General features: G+C 36.0%; 1 protein-coding gene across 1 annotated transcript; it reads left to right on the top strand.

The window, feature by feature from the left end:
* The first annotated feature begins 8,935 nt into the window (after positions 1-8,935).
* Positions 8,936-10,789, top strand: LOC113287333. Its single transcript, XM_026536053.1, has one exon. The coding sequence runs from the start codon at positions 9,685-9,687 to the stop codon at positions 10,624-10,626; it is 942 nt and encodes a 313-aa protein (XP_026391838.1). The 5' UTR covers positions 8,936-9,684; the 3' UTR covers positions 10,627-10,789.
* The last annotated feature ends 6,403 nt before the right edge of the window (positions 10,790-17,192 follow it).

Here is a 17,192-nt window from a genome sequence, read left to right as displayed (position 1 = left end):
GAAGTGAAAATTGGATTTACAAAGAGGCCAAAACTGACTATCCCCGACTTTCTCAGCTCTTTCCATCCTGTTCCAGTAGCGACGTGTTGTTGCTTATAACTTATAAGAAGATAGAGCTTTGTGACACCACCATCAAGTATGTAGGAAATGATAACTGCTAGTAGTTTAGAAGCATCGAACGAGAATAAAGGAGACGGTGCGGGTTTACTCACATCCCATCAAAACTGGTTAGGTGGTGGTGGTGGTGAGAGACCAACTATTGATTCTTCATTTTCTTTCGAAAAACTCAGTTTACCTAACCATAATTCCAAAGCATGTAATTTCAGCATGTTGGACTATTCGTATGCACCGGTGAGTTAATTCGTTGGATCCCAAAAGGGAGTACCGGTGGTGTCGATGAAGCCGTAGAGACGCTGAGTGTTTAGGCGAATAATTGTGTGAAATTGTGAGATACCTACAAACCAAGAAAGTACATACTGGAATATATTCATCACTAACTTGTATGTTCAACCAAAAGCAGTAAGACTATAAGAACTAATGGCAGTTAACACAACCTGGCGTGATTCGAACACGCACCCTTCTGACATGGAGTCAGACGCGCTACCATTGCGCCACAGATTCATACTCGTGCACAAAAATCATGGGTTAGTTTAAACAGTGAGGGATCCCAGAAGGTCCAGCCATGGGATCGACATAACATAGATGGTTACATGGCTTTTGGTTACATAGAATACACATATGGAACTGAGATAGTAAAACTCTGCGAAAATGTATATGATGCAAATTTGTAAATATAGAAATGATAAAATTGATGTACTGATTTGTAACTCAGGATCCTTGGTTAGAGTTCAAATTTCATGAAAAATGTTTTGTGAAAGTAAAGTAAAGTAATACATGCACATGTGCATCAGCATCTTTTACCTTTAGATGGTGAAGTAAGAAAAATAAAAAGCCTTACCCTTCACAGTTAGTAATTTACAAATAACACAAAAGCTTTTAACAATAGTTCAAGAAGTACTTCGTTCTTTGAAGAGCGCAAGAACAACTTTCTTCCATGGATGATCAGATTGATTTCTATTCCAACCCCTGTCACCATTCTCGGTAAACAAAATATTAGGGGAAGGTGAATCCAAAATTGATCATAAGTGGCAAAAAAATGCACATAAATTAACTGCCTCATCAACTTTCAATTGTAGCTCAATTCAACTCTATATTTATTATGTGATGTCTAAGTTTAATGAAAGAGAGCTTTCCCGGGTTAATTATAAAGAGTGAAAACTGTATTTAATCTTGTACTCGACGCTAATGGATATCCTATGAAGGCTCCTCCAGATATTTTACTAATTCAATAACATAAAAAGAGTTTAAAATAGAAATCTAGATGAATACTAACAAAAAAAGAAACTGAAGGACCTTTTGATTTTCTCTCTAAAAACTATAATCAAGAGAGTGATTGCTGAAGAGGTACCTGGGATTTCGTCAAGGGGGTTGCATCTTTGAAAAAATTGCAGGAAAACCCCTGATTGGAAAACAGTTCACGAAAATATTAGGAACATAGGCATAAAGGAAAAACCCAATATATAATTACGGTTGTACCTTCTGACCCGGCGGAGAACCCATGGTGATTTGACTTCACCTGGAAAAAAACCTGCAAGGAAAAACTGCAATAACCATTATCATTTCTTTTGGTAGTCAATTTTGAGAACTTCCCAATCAAAGTCAGTATCTATGGGTTTAAGAGAAACAAAACATAAATACAAAAATGTTGTTTAGTAGTTTCATTAATTTTCTTTTCGAAAAGAATTATAGCCTGGTATTACTTACAGTAAAAACCCATATCGAGGAACTAAAAATGACATGAATCTGTAAGAAAATGGTGGAAATAACCCTTAAATAAACATGAACATATTCACCTAGGATTAGTTTCATAACTGCTGCTATCTGTAACTCAACTTGTTTCGGTGCGATGAGAGTCGGTGTTTTGGTGCTTTGCAATTTGAACATGTATCTCTGGATACGATCTCAAAAGAGAAACTCAAGTATTATTCGGACATGGAAGACTACATCTTTCATTCCCTTTCATTCCAATAGTTTATTAGAATCCTAGCTGCTGCTACTTCCTGCAAGGATGTTAAAGGGAAAAAAAAAATCAAACGAACTATAAGTTGTTATTCATACTAAAAAACTTGCTGTGAGTGAAAATAAATAATCAAAATAGTAAATTCCTGTTTGACAGTCAATATTCACTGGAGATGCACCCTTAGAAGCATATGAAAAATCATATAATCTTAAAGATACATCCTTCCTATGTTAGGTGCAAGCTAATTCAGGAATACAGGTGAAAAAATGGTTAATCTAGAAAATACAAATTTACTTTATATTTTCTAAAAAAACTCTAAAAATTGCCGGGCATATGCGGCATTTGTTAACGTTAAGAAATCATGTTTATTTTAGTTAACATCATTAACTCAAAAATACTTTAGTGATATTCAAAACAGATGGAATGGTTCCAAAAAAAGCACATAGCAGCTCTTTTATCCAATTTAATGGAAAACTTACACAAACGCACATTCACACAACCAACATTCCCTACATCACCACTATCCCAAAAACCAACTCAGGATTCCACGGTATCCAATCCAGCAAAATCATGCAAGGGATGGAATAACTTAGCTGCATCCAGATGGTAACCTGGAATTAACCTTTCCCAACACTTGCATAGCCCTGCAGGACACGATGTTGTAGCATAAACAAAAGTACAACATATGTGCTCCCTCTCCGCCCCTGGCACAGACAAATCAAAGACCACACATAAAAATTAAATCCAAAATCATTCGTTATGCAAATTAACAAAGCGCATATCGGCGTATAAACCTTTAATGTGGATATACTTCCCTGCACCAAGTAAACTGAAGTAGTTACGGAACATAAAGACTAACCCTTTTATCACAACCTAATAAACCCAACAAATGATAAGTAAAAGTCCTCTTAATACAAACAAAGAATTGGGGCACTGACATCCGGGAAATTCCTATCCTATATCAGACTGTAAAACAACGTAAAATTAGTCAGCTTCAACAGGTAATGGTACATCTAGGATTAAGGCCTATGTGGATTAAAATCCCACCAACTTCGCTAGTAAGGATATACCCTGAGATTCCATTTTCCCCAAATGCTTTATGCAAACCAACCTTTTCTGTACATTATGATGATTATAGAACAAATTGTTTACCCAAACCACACTTGTGAGTTAAATGGTTAAATCCTTATAGGTGCTTAGTGCATAGTAACAAAAGATTTATACGTGCATTTGCAATTCAGTGAACTTCCATATACTGGTCTTCTCCATTAAGAAAAGCCGCATCAGAAAAAACATGTCTCATGGTCTCACCTACAAAGGTTATGGACAATAAGCTAAGTCCTCAGATTTAATAGCACGGGATCAAGGATATAATACTTTGTCTACTAAATTTTATCGCGCAGAACAGAAACACGGCGAAGATGAGCAATGTGTAAAACCCGTCGATCAGAAACAACCCAGTTATTAGTAAGATAATACAGAGTGAAGTTGCAAATGAGAGTTGTCTACCCCTCATCCATGATATGGAGAAGATTCACATAACAACTTGGGGCACAAAGTTGTGGTGTCAGCGTATTTTTTTCCAATATCAAATGGACAATAATAGGTTCATAAAGCAGGTCAATAACACTAAGTATTAAGTTAACATGAAACTATAAACGTTATCAATTACAACTACATCAGTCCAGTGACAATCGTTCTGTATCAAATTCATTCGGAAAGCAGAAGTGCATAAGAAGAGTATCACAGCACCGGAAAAAACTATCCAAGGAATTTAAAGTACCCCATCGAGAAGTTATGTGGTCTCTTACCTGCCTCAACTGCAGCCAATGCTAAATGCTTCCACCTCATTGCCGTGTTGAAGAAGCCAAGCTAATATGATCTTCTGCATTCCTACCACGAATAAATGAAGTACTTCAACGAAAATGATCATAAAAAGATAATTTTCTGCGATTCTGACAATAATAACAGACACCGAAGCACATTTAAAGATCAAAATGTCACTGTCTAGCAAATTAGAAAATCAGTCTTATTGAATTACCTGAATATTCAAGTAATTAGCACATGAATACGATAACGAATATGATAACAAATTACCTGCCGTGATAGAGTGGTGCTACTAAATTCTTTATCTACATCTTTTTCTCAGGAGTATAAGCAAAGACAACTAAAGCATCACCATAAGGTGCAATTCCTGAAATGGAATTACTGGTTTGTAAAGACGCCACAATATCGACCTGCTTCGTGGAAAAGACCACATCCTATGTGTCCCATTGATGCCTGTGTAAGCGCTCCCCCTTATTGCAGCAATTATTACTTTTTTAGTATACCACCCAAGAACCAAGAGATTATCGTCCTAAAGGTACCAAGAAGGCTGAACTTAGCACAAACATATGAATAAATATGTGTACAATTTGCAGACCGGACAATCTAGGTGGGGTAGTAGGAACTGGAGATCATTTGTTGTGTCATACACTTTAATCCCAGGAATATAAGCCCATGCAATAAGGCTTGTTCCCCATACCATGTATTGAACGCTCACCCGAGTGTAAAACCTATAGGCTATAGCCAAAAAAACCCACTTAATTAATTATCAGCTTATCAATTTTTCAAAATTCAAACCCGAATACAGATTTTTTTATATCAAAAACACAAGATGCTGATATTGAAGAGGCTACTTATATAAGATACCCGTATTACACAGCAACCGTGTAACGAATTAATCGCAGAAGGTGTATAATCTAAGCAAAGACAAAAATCAGTATTTTGACCCACCACCCTTACACCCAGTGTCCAAGAAACATACCTCAAGCCATAAGCAGTAAGTGTGTGTTTCAACAAATGGAATAAAAATCCAGTTCAGCACCATCAGAGTTATTCTTTATAATAATCGTTTACTAATGTAGCCAACCACGCGACATAGAGTTTAGCTGGTATATACTTATTTCATACACTTGTTTCATAATGATTTGATGCGATTGAGCTAACTGTAATGAAAATTTTAAAGAAAACTGTGTAAAGCGTAGCCACGTATTAGTTCAAGGGGTATACACTGTTAATTATCGGTTGCCTTTAAAGTATTCATGCTTATGACGTCAAGAGAAGACAAATTAAACTCCACCCTTCCTCGTAACTCCGAATGCACATAACAGAAGACAGATCAAAACTGCAAGTACCCCATAAGAGTCAGAAAAGAAGGCATGTCAGTTCAGGAATCCAAGATGCCCACATTAGGATTTTACAGTGATGGATCAATTTTTAAAACACTGAGGAGACATCAATTAATGCAAATTGAAAAGAAAAAAGAAACTAATCAGTATATGCAAAATCAAGAAAAAAAATAACATGAGAAACGATGAGTTTACCTATGATTTTATCTGCTCTGATCAAATAAGAAGATAACCAAATCAATGGAGAATTAAATAAGAAGAACCGAATCGAACAGAGACATAGATCCAAGAGAGAATAGGTTAAAACAAAACGAATCAAATCTAATGGAACACGCATTCTTCGAATTAGCCTCTCTTTACCTAGAAAAACAAAAATCAAACACAGGTCTAGGGTTTGTGTGAAGAGGGGAAACCGAATCGCAGAGGCAGACAGAAAACACGATTAAACAAACAAAAAAAAAGAAGTGGAAATAGAAGATTAGTTTTTTTTATGATACAGATTCGCCTCCAACGGCCTCAAACAGATAGTAAAATCTGGACGTCCCCAAACGTCCCTCAAAATCACCCCCGCTTTTCCAGTTGACACACACTCCCACCCCGTAACAATACTGAAAATTCTTGTCCGTCCACTCCAAAAACTCGATCAGACGATAGGGACCGCAGGATAACCCTTCCTGATAGATCATGTCCGTTGAATGACACTCAAATCTCAAAGTCAAAGTGCATGTCTTTTTATAACATTGATTAACCCTCTCTACTCTAATTAAAGAGTTTGTAAGTCTCCATCAAGTTATTAACACTGGAGCTAGCATGTGTTTGAGACGTAGGGTCCTGCATGACAAAAACGAAAACATTCAGTTAAGAAATTATGAGTAAGGTAAGACATATGAGACGATTCTGATAATACAAACATAATTCACACACATACTTGGTATTAGTGCTTGTGAGCAAAGTGGAATAGTAAGATTTGTCTGCATGAGGTAAGTTGACTTGGTTGTGATTTCATTTCAGTGTCATGTCTGGCTCTTGCAAATATTTTTATGTCCCTACCTAAACCAGTTGGTTATTGCCCGTTTGTAGCTTAAACCGGTGACTAATGAGTTTTCAATGTGATTGCAGAAAAGCTTCCACTATATGGGCCAACTCAAGGCTATAATGAGATTACCTTTGACATCAACGAAAGCCACTCGTGTGTTGGCCACTTCTTCCGTTTCAAAATAAAAAACTGAAGACGGAGAAAGAAGCCAATGCTGGTACAGGTAAAAGAGGTTGGCAGTAACTTTCTACTGTTGTTAAGAAGGGACAATAATATGGCCACAGATACCTATTATATTTTCTAAACTGAAGTGTCCCTCCAATCTAAATGTTATCAAACATTTATGGAGTTCAAATCTTCTAACACGGTGAAGCTAAGGATGGAGTTGAAAGCTTCGAAAACGCATACTTAATAGTTGCAGCTAAGATCTATCACTTAGAAACTGCATATTCATTATTACTTGGAGTACACACATTAATAACTATTTAGAAATTTTAGTTTTGTACATGCATACCTCAAGCCCTCAATCGTCAGTTCACGAATTCGAAACTTCTTCCGGTTAGACCTCTTTGTAACCTGCACATTTGCCAAGCATCTCAGCACCCCAACGACGTCTAAATCAATATGACGTCATTTAATAATATCGTAGCATATGATCCATATATTTGTTGTATTCCAGATATATAAGGAGATTAGATGGCATACATGTAAGATTAATATTGTCAATCTGATTGTTGAGTTCATGGTATTCTGAGAATGTTAGTTTGTGTCATGGAATCACTATTAAATCTGATTTGCTTAGGCTCCTATTCCAATCTGAATAAAATGGGTATACAAAATCAAAATTCACAAAAACAAAAGACAACAAAAGCAAGAATCATGTAAACTTATACCAATTTATCAACTACAACCAAATTTTAAAACTACCATAAATCCACCACCAACAGCAAGCAGCAACCACTGCCACCCCACGACCAAACCCCCAAATTAACACAAATCCGCCACCACTCGGAAGCACTAACCACGGCTTGCCAGATAAGTATAAGTACATCAAATAACAACATTGAGAATTCCATAAATTTATAAATACCTTCTAAAAATGTTGAAGAACATCGGTGGAGTTAACTAAATGAGCGGCCTTCCAAGAAAGTAATGTCTAGTAGCTATAATAACAATATCGCTAACGATATATCTCCAAGGATGGGATTCCTGAGCTTAATAATGATTGCAACTAATAGTACTAAAATTCTATTGCTACCCGCCCATCTCTGAGAACCTATATCACAAAGATTGCGTGTATTACACTATTACGCATACACTATATTGGTGGTAATGGGGAACGACAATTTTGAATTTTGTTGCACAACAGGAGAAAGAAGGATTAAATCAAATAATGATCCAGATCATCAATTTTGGATTACGGAGTAGCAGCTATATATTAGATCAATTAAATGTCCAATGATTCAGACTTTGAGTTTAGACAACCAAACAAACAGTAACTAAGGCCAAAAATGTGGAAACAACAATACTTGTCGAACTTTAGCCAACACGCAAATGATTCCCACAAATTCTTTCCAGTCGGTACCCTCTCTATATATATACAACAACAAACAACAAAAAACAACAACTACGGAATGATCCTACTTAAGGTTCAAGCAAAGGAAAAGGTGGACAAAACTGTTATCTGAACCTCTCAAAGACTATATACAACAACAACAAAAAAAAAAAAAAAAAAACTACGGAATGATCCTACTTAAGGTTCAAGCAAAGGAAAAGGTGGACAAAACTGTTATCTGAACCTCTCAAAGACTTACAATCTGACACCACTATTATCTATCGTCACAACTGCCAGCTTCCACAATCTATGACAATGGATTTCAAAATAAAACTAATAAATTTCTTGAACTTGTTCACCTTCTGCAATACAAAGTGAGATATACAATGTGAAGTTATTTTCTGTGTCCTCAAGATTACTCAGTTCAAAATTTTCAATATCAACAACCCTTTTTAAGGTGCAATCAATTAAGTAAAATTCAATTTTTGTGTTCTCAACTACATATGATAAAATGTCAAATTCCTCCACTACTCTTGTTAACTATTAAAAATTCTTATGGCTATAACTAATAGCAGTACTCATCTGGATTATTTTGATCATAAGTTCATAACCTTACTCTGTCGAAACACCTTTTCTAGCCTTTTCCCAATCATTTGTCTTCATTATCACCCACTCTCTCTATTTTTTTATTTTTTTGTTCTTGAATCTGACATCAAAGCCTGCAGCGGACCATTTTGTTCTTAAATTTGTGAACATTAAGACTGCAGCAAAACTCGAAATCAGCATGTAATTCAATCAATGAGCAAAACAGTAATTCAGAAGATATTAGGGTTTCAACAATTTACCTTACACACCACGATCATCTACGATAATGAATCGAATCAATAAGATCATGAACACACGGATAATTAGACCCAAATTTGTTTTTTTCTTTTGCAAAATCATTTGAATCCCCAAGGGAGATTGAAACTTGTTTTTCTGGGGTTAACCCTATTAAGGTGGAAATTTTTTTTTTTTTTTTTTTTTTGAGAAAAGTTGGGTATTTCCGGAGAGCCAAGAGTAAAGCCTCGAGATCTTTTCATTACCAAGAAAACTAAAAAGTCATACGGGAGCAGAGGGTATCCGGTTGTACTTCCGAAAACGTTTCAAAATAACTAGATTTGTCTTTGGTGAGGACAAATCTGAACCACCACTTAGGTAGGTAAACTTGGCTAAACTGTGTTATGTGTATTCTACTAGAAATAGCATGCCTCAAATTCTGGTTGTGATGAGTTGGATATTGTTTTCATAGTTTGGTCATTCTGTCCAAGGGAATTTCACTAACAACCGTGAGAAATTTTCTCCTTCCCTACCAAATTGTACAACCACCCTTCCACAACCATTTCCTTTCTCCACCAAATTTGACTAGTGTTCCTACGGCAAAATTTGGTCACCATTTTTCATATGAGAGGTAATTTCTGGTTTGGTTTGTTGCATGGTTTTCATGGTTGCAGTTGACAACACATTCAACACCTTTCTGTGAATTTGCTCCTGATTCAAGAATGTTTCTTTCGAGGTAATATCGTGGTTATTCTATGTTGATGCTAGTTTTAGATTGATATATACACGCCTACTCCACCTGATTAATACAACATGGAAAATCAAAAGATACATAGAGTGTAACAAGCGAGATATTGATGGTGAGATTCAAACTTGATTAGTATTTGATTCATAGCGGCCTCACGGAGCATTGAACATTCTTATAGGCCAATACTGGGAAGCAATTTTTTCATCTTTGGATTATGTTCTTTGTCTCAAAATTGAGGCCAGAGTTCAAACTTTTGATCTATTTTTTGAAAGAGAAATGATGGCTGCTAATCATCCGTATCGAATTCAATCAATGCCGGATAACTCAACAGCAGAAAAATTAACAGAAGACCCATCTGCAAATAAGGCAGCACATTGCACCGTTACATGCGTCTATGAAACAGTGCTCTTCGACGTTAGTCGCAGGATATCAATAGTATGGTCAAAGAATTTGATCAATCTGTCTCTAAATTTAACTGTCCAGAACTGGGGGAATGAAAATGATTGCACTTGCAAAATTGATTTTAAGCCATGGCATTTTTGGAGCAAAAAAGGGCTCAAGTCATTTGATCTGGAAGGAAAACGAGTAGACATATTTTGGGATCTTCGATCAGCGAAACTCACAGGTAGTCCTGAACCTTCTGCAGATTATTATGTTGCACTGGTATCAGAAGAACAAGTTGTGTTGTTGTTAGGTGATCTTAAGAAAAAAGCATATAAGAGAACCAAATCAAGACCATCACTGATGGATGCTATATTACTATTTAAAAAGGAAAACATCTTTGGGAAAAAATGTTTCTCGACGAGAGCAAAATTTGATCAAAACAGCAGAAGAGAACACGATATCGTTGTGGAAAATACAATCACGGGGCCTAGAGACCCAGAGATGTGGATTAGCGTAGACGGGATTGTGGTAGTCCATGTTACAAATTTGCAATGGAAATTTAGAGGAAATGAGACCGTGATTGTAAATAAGTTACCAGTGCAAGTTTTTTGGGATGTTCATGATTGGTTATTTGGTAACTCTTGTGGCCATGGGATGTTTATTTTCCGGCCAGGCGCACCGGAATATAATCACGTTAAAGATGGTAGTAGTGCTGGTGGTAGTGAGACTGGTGAGAGTAGCACCGCCACAGATACCGGGTACGTCTCTGCTGAAAGTCAACATACGACAATTCCTGATTTCAGCCTCTTCCTTTACGCATGGAAGATAGAATGAAGGATTAGCAAATTACTGGGGTTTACCCCTTTGTTTTCTTGTTTGTTATACTAATTGTTGTTGTTTGTAACATACTCATTTGTGCAAATGGACCATCGTAACTTTTGTATCTTTCTGAAAACTGCTGAAATAAATGAAGTAGGTAGGTGTGAATCTGTAACTGGAAACACTTCAGGTCATTTTCATTTAAATTTTGACTCGAAATTCAATTTGTGAGAAAATGATCACATAGGAAGTGGGTCATCTGAACAACAGATATGCAAATACACTCATTGAGCTTACAGTATTCCAGTTGCAAACAAACATGCTTAAGGAATGCCGTCAAAAGCATTTGTGCCTAAAGACCAGACATGCAATAGGCATTTTACTTAAATTGTCAATAAGCACACCAACTGGCATTTTACATCAGCTCATATCCTGTCAATACTTTAAAGGGAAACTTAAAAAAACGTCCACGTGGAGAAATGCATTTAATAAACATATTAAGTTCTAAAAAATCAGGGTGATATTCTTAGAGTTACTAAAACACCGTTCATATTATTTGTGCGAAATCAAAACCGTACCCAATAAAAATGGAACAAACACTCCATTTGAATTCAAATTAGTTAAATTTAGTTTTTAACTGTATCCAATAGTTCCAATCGTACCCTTAACCATATATACGGTTTCTTTAAAATAGAAAATTTTGGCGGAAATACAATTTCAGCAGATCGAAGAAGAGGATTGAAGATCTAAACTACCAGAATCTTCCTCTATTTAGATTTTAGGGTTTGATTTCGTATATTCTCTACCAGAATCTTTATAGAGATCTAGAAAAATCAAAACCAGATCTATATTCTTATCTCTTTCTCCGGTTCGATTCTGATGATTTCAGAAACTAATTTTCCGATCTCGGTTTTGTTTCAATTTAGTTGAATAACAGAAGAGATCGTAGATTTCAATCCTTCGAATCTGAAGATTTATATGTATTGTTGAAGAAATTCAATTTATTTTGGTTTTCGGTTCTCATCTTCTTCGAAGAAAAGAAGAGAAGTAACAATTTAATCCTTCGAATTGTCATCTTGAGTCTGTAATCATACGTTGGAGTAGTCGGATCATATTCATCAGGAACGCGATTTCGATTTCTAGGTATTTTTATTTATTTGATTTGTTTTGAATTTTGTAGTTGATTTCATAATAGAAGTTACAATAATGTTACAATTTTGGATCGTTGTTCGTATTGAAATAGATTTGCTTCTGTTGATTATGTTTGTTTCTTGTTGTTCATGGTGAAATCTGTATGAATGGAAATTTTTTGTTGTTAAGCTGTCATATAGTTTTCAGTTTAAATTGAGTGAAACCTTTTTCGGTTCCATACTTTGCTTGTAGATATGAACTTTGTCATTGCAGTTGTATGTCACAATGAAGCCTCATTGTCGTTTCGTATTGGTTTAAAATCAACTCTTATGGATTTGAAGGATCATATTTGGTTAAATTGGGTTCAACTATCTCCATTCACTATTGAAATCATTAGAAAATTTGGTGAGCAGCAAAAGGTACTTCAGTCTGATTATGATCTTCGATCAGCTGTTGTGTTTTCTATGTTGAACAAGTTGCCAACACTAGACTTATATGTATATCATAGAGGTGAAAGTTCAAGTTCAGTATTCCACATAGGTGCTAGTTCAAGTTCATCATCCCATGGGTCAGAAGTTGTACCTGTTAATCAGCCACTAGTTACCACTGTCACTGATTATGATGACCCTAAAGTAGTCAAAGAACCGTTGAAATCCGCTCGTTGGCTAGGTTTTTTTCACAGTGTTGAACAAGTGTTTCCAGGAGGTGTGGACCAAGGGCGTCACGATTTGATGAAGTACCATGCTACAAATGGTTATGCATATAAGGTAACAAGAAACGAGAAGTTGCGGATTGCTGCTTGTTGTGCTAACAAGAAGAAGGACAAGTGTAATTGGCACATGTATGTTGTTTCTTGTGACGGTGTCGAAGGAAGTCCCTTTATTATCAAGGAGTTAAATAATCAGCATACTTCTGATGGTGGATTTACTAACGTTCCAAATGTATCGAAGAAGCTAATAAGTTCCTTGATCAAGGATGAGATTAAACAGAACCCAAAGAAGAAGACAAAGGATATTATGGAAAAAATTAGAAGAGAATATGGCTTTGATATAAGTTTTTACTATGCATACGCAGGGAAGAGACATGCACTGAATATGGCATGGGGAGAGGATGAGAAGTCATTCGCTTACTTGCATTGGTATACAAAGCAATTGTCTGAAACCAATCTTGGATCCCGTGTTGTTTTGGAAACTGACGCGAGTCAGAAGTGTGTGATTGTTCATCGCCTTCGGAGCATGTATCCATGGATTTAATTACTGTCGTCCCTTGCTATTCATGGATGCAACACATTTGAAGAGTAAATATCTAGGTCACATGATGGCAGCAGCAGGACTAAACGGGGATAATGGTACTGTTTCTTAAACTTTTTTCTGTTGGTTTCTTTTATCATTTTTTTTGATGAAACCTTTTTCTGTCTTGTTGGTTTCATCATTTTTTTGATGTGTTGTTTTGTCATTTTTTTTCTGTTTTGTTTGATTTTGCAAGAATTTACCCTTTAGCTTATGGTGTGGTTTCATCTAAGACTGATGCGAACTGGAAATGGTTTATGGATCAACTCAGGGATGTAGTTTCTCCTCAAAGACAACTTACATTTGTGAGTGATCGAGGTAGTGGTTTAGTCAACCAAATCTCCGTCGTTTTTCCAGGTGCGTATCATGGGTGGTGTTACTGGCACATGTCAAACAATGTTAATGCATGCTTTCCTAAGTCAGCCAAGACATATAACAATTATGTGTTGAAGTTGTTTGAAAAATGTGCATATGCGAATACACATGTAGAGTTTAAGGAGAGTTGGGATGACCTGATGCTGGTTAAAAATCAGAAGCTACAAGAATATCTTAGTAGGGATCCACTTGATAAATGGGTTAGTTTTTTTTTCCCGGGCTGTCGATATGGGAGTTGTGCTCAAATGTTGCTGAATGTTTGAATGGTTGGGTTAAGGAAGAGAGGGAGATGCCTATTGCTGTCATGGTTGATAAAATACGGCTGAAGCTTATGGAAATGATGTGCATTCGTCGTGAAGAATGTGTGACATCGTTCGATTGGCGAGGAGTTTTCTGTCCATAAATGGAAACTGAACTCTATAACAATAAGATGCATGGTCGTGATTACATTGTTACCAAGTCGTCTGAATTTGTGTATGAATTTCATGCCTCATTCACACAAAGGGTTGATTTGAAATAAAAGACACGCTCTTGCAACCGCTGGAAAATCAATAGCTTCCCTGGCGCCCATGTTGTTAGGTGTATAATGGGGAATGGTGAAGATCCTTATGAATATGTTGAAGACTACTTCACCACTAAGTTTTATTGAGAGTCGTATTCAAGACCAATCCATCCAGTTCCCACAGTTGAATGGCCTGCGACAATTTCACCCAAGTCTGTTGTTCATGGACCTAAAGTTTTGCCACAATCAGGACGTCCAAGTAAGAAGAAAAAGATTCCTAATACAGGTTCAATTCCCAAGAAGAAGATGAGAACTTGCGATGGATGTAATGAAATGACTACTCATAATCGAAGGACGTGCCCTAATAAGCAGACGTGAAGTCTTTTTGAGACTGATTTACTTTTAGTTTTAGTTCAGACTTCTTCTATTCTATTAGCATTTCGCATACAGTTCGTAAACTTTGAGTATCTGTTTTAGTTTAGACTACAATATGCTTTAGTCTATATTTTGAGAATTCATTTTTTCTGTTGATTTATATTCATGTTATTGACTGTTATTGCTCATTTATATTATATTTGACTGTTATTGCTCATTTATATTCCTGTCTTCTTGTCTACAGTAAAACATGTTGATTTCCTGCTGGTATTTCACCTGCAATATGGTGGAACCCTTTTTGATTTCATCATTTCTACTGTTATTTTGTAACCAAAATAGGTTGGATCCTTTTTTTGGTTAGATCACTGCTTTTGTGAATGCTTTTGTAATTGTCTTGGCTTTTTCCCTTAAACTTTTGCTTTATTATGAATTATTTCCATGCCTTTGAAACATATCAATTTTGCCTGTAAACCAAGCCATGATACGACCCTTTCCCATTTGGTTTCACCTGCATTTGGTGGAACCATTTTTGGTTTCATCATTTATTCTGGAACCCTTTTTGGTTTTATCAAAATACAGATATACATAACACTATGCGCCAATATGGTTTCGGTTAAACATAATTGAAAACATTATAAACATTGTTTCCAGGTAGTTGACAGTATTCTAATTGAAACCATTCATACACAGTTTAAACCTTTTATAAACTATTACAAGCATTCAAATTTATAAATAGTTGACAATATACATAACTTTGCTCTCATGCTTTCTACCCTTTCTGAAATATTCTCCCCATGAGACTCTTCATGCATCAAGGAGGATCTTACACACCCGCTTTGGTCTCATCTCATGCACCTTTAGTGAAATATCATCTCCAGGAGACGACGCCATGTTTCCCTTCAAGAGGCTCTTCATGTAATAGCAAACATGAAGACCACAATCATTCCTGAAACAACCAAAAAATTGTCTCAATATTTAATATTTAAAACTGCCATAAATAAATAAATATATATATTTACCGAACTTTCAAACATAGATGATGATTGTTCTAGCTTACCCCATTTGTTGACAACATGACGGCGTGTGCATATTGTATGGCGGGGGCTGAGTTGTCTGCTCATCACGGGGGAGCTTTGCATCGTGCTGTGCAAATGCTGGTATTATTCTTTGTTTCATGCTTTCAGCACTTTTCCTGCATTCTTCTTCAGTGGAAGCCAAGGAGTTGTAGTGAAAAAATTCTGCGGTTTCAATATCAAAAGCTAGCAGTATCCAATGGTCTACCCCATCTCCAACTGTTGTCAGCAACAGAACGAATAAAAATTGTACATTGTAGTCTATTTTGTCGATGAACGCTTCAATTGCACTACCACATCTCATTCCTAGTGAGTGACATGTCTGAAAAAATACAAGAAAATAGATTCCTAATGAGTGACAGACATGCAAGTGTTTTTTTCTTCGTAATGAGTGACACTTTTTTTCTTCCTAAAGAATGAAACCAAAATTGGTTCCATCAAAATAAACTATATAACCAACAACATTTGAAACAACTATTTCCACTCATAGTTGGATTCTACAATCAGCTAGACCTACAATCACAAAACTGATCCCCCGCACATCATAAAGTGTTTAACTGAAGAGTGAGAAACAAAAGATGCAATTGGTTTCACTCAACTTGTTTTTGCTACAAAGGTTTACATTCAAAACAATTTAACCAAATTGATACTAAGATCTTCAAATTACAATTCTTATCCACATCCTAAGTAAAACACTCTACTCAAGATGAATGCTTCAAACTAACGAATCTTGCCCACACTTTTTTATGGAAATTTATCTAGTATGCTAGTACTAACAGATCCAACTTAGTCAAGGATGCCAAAGTCAACTAATCCAGTACACAAGAATCTTTTCATGCTTAGAAAAAATGTATCTACTAAATTAACAGTAACCAGAAATCAACTCTAACCGAAAATATTTTCCATGCTTAGTAAGAATGTATCTATTAAATTGCAGAGGAAACTTACATAGAAAAATGTGCTTAGAAACACAACTTTCTTGTACTTCGGATTACCATCTGGTTTCAACTCTTCTTTGAGGATGTTCTTTTGCAATTTCAAGATGTAAAACTCAATGATGTCTCCTCCGACGTCTCCCTTTCTCATCAACAAATCCAGCATCCTCCCAGATATTATCAGTTGGTGCTCCTTGTTCTTCCACGCCGTGTAGCTGTAAAACTCAAGCTAGTGAATACTGGATCTAAGAATGAAAAAAAAAGTTTTTTAGAACACATTTTTTAATGAAACCATTTTTGGTTTCAGCACTTACCTTTCAGTTTTGCTTCTGAAAAACCTGCTCACAAGGGGTCTCTGACTTTCATCGAGTACCTTCATAATTTTCAAGTTTTCAACTGCTTTCAACTTCACATCCTTCACCTCATACACCTCCTCATTCTTCGCCTTCTGCTTATTCTTTTCATTAGGATTTTTTCTCCAATCGCATTTAGTTTTTGTTCTTCTCTTTTTCTCAGTTGTATAATCCCGATATTTGACTGGTTCTTGCATTTTTCTTATGTCATCCCTTAGTCTTGTAATCATATTACTCAACTTTTTCTTGGGACTGATGTTTTGAGATCCTTTCTCAACATCTTCTTTTTCACTGTCACTATGCGTCAGTCCTAAACTGAATCTAGGTTCATCGTCTTCTATATCAGCTACATCCTCTACTATGCTTACAGTTGAGTAGTAGTATACACTTTGTACCTTTGTCTTTGACGAACAACCTTGCTTTGCATAAACGGATTCCATTTTCCGAATAGCATCCTCACTGTCCTCATCATATATAAACCGAGTTTCATTGTTTTCTTGTTTAATATTTTGCTTCAAAGAAGAAAATTTCTTCGCCTCAGATTCGAC

The sequence above is a fragment of the Papaver somniferum genome, chromosome 6 (assembly GCF_003573695.1).
Source record: "Papaver somniferum cultivar HN1 chromosome 6, ASM357369v1, whole genome shotgun sequence".
Classification (NCBI taxonomy): Eukaryota; Viridiplantae; Streptophyta; class Magnoliopsida; order Ranunculales; family Papaveraceae; genus Papaver; species Papaver somniferum.
Note: the sequence above shows the minus strand (reverse complement) of the source record. Positions and strands in the feature narration are given on the sequence as shown.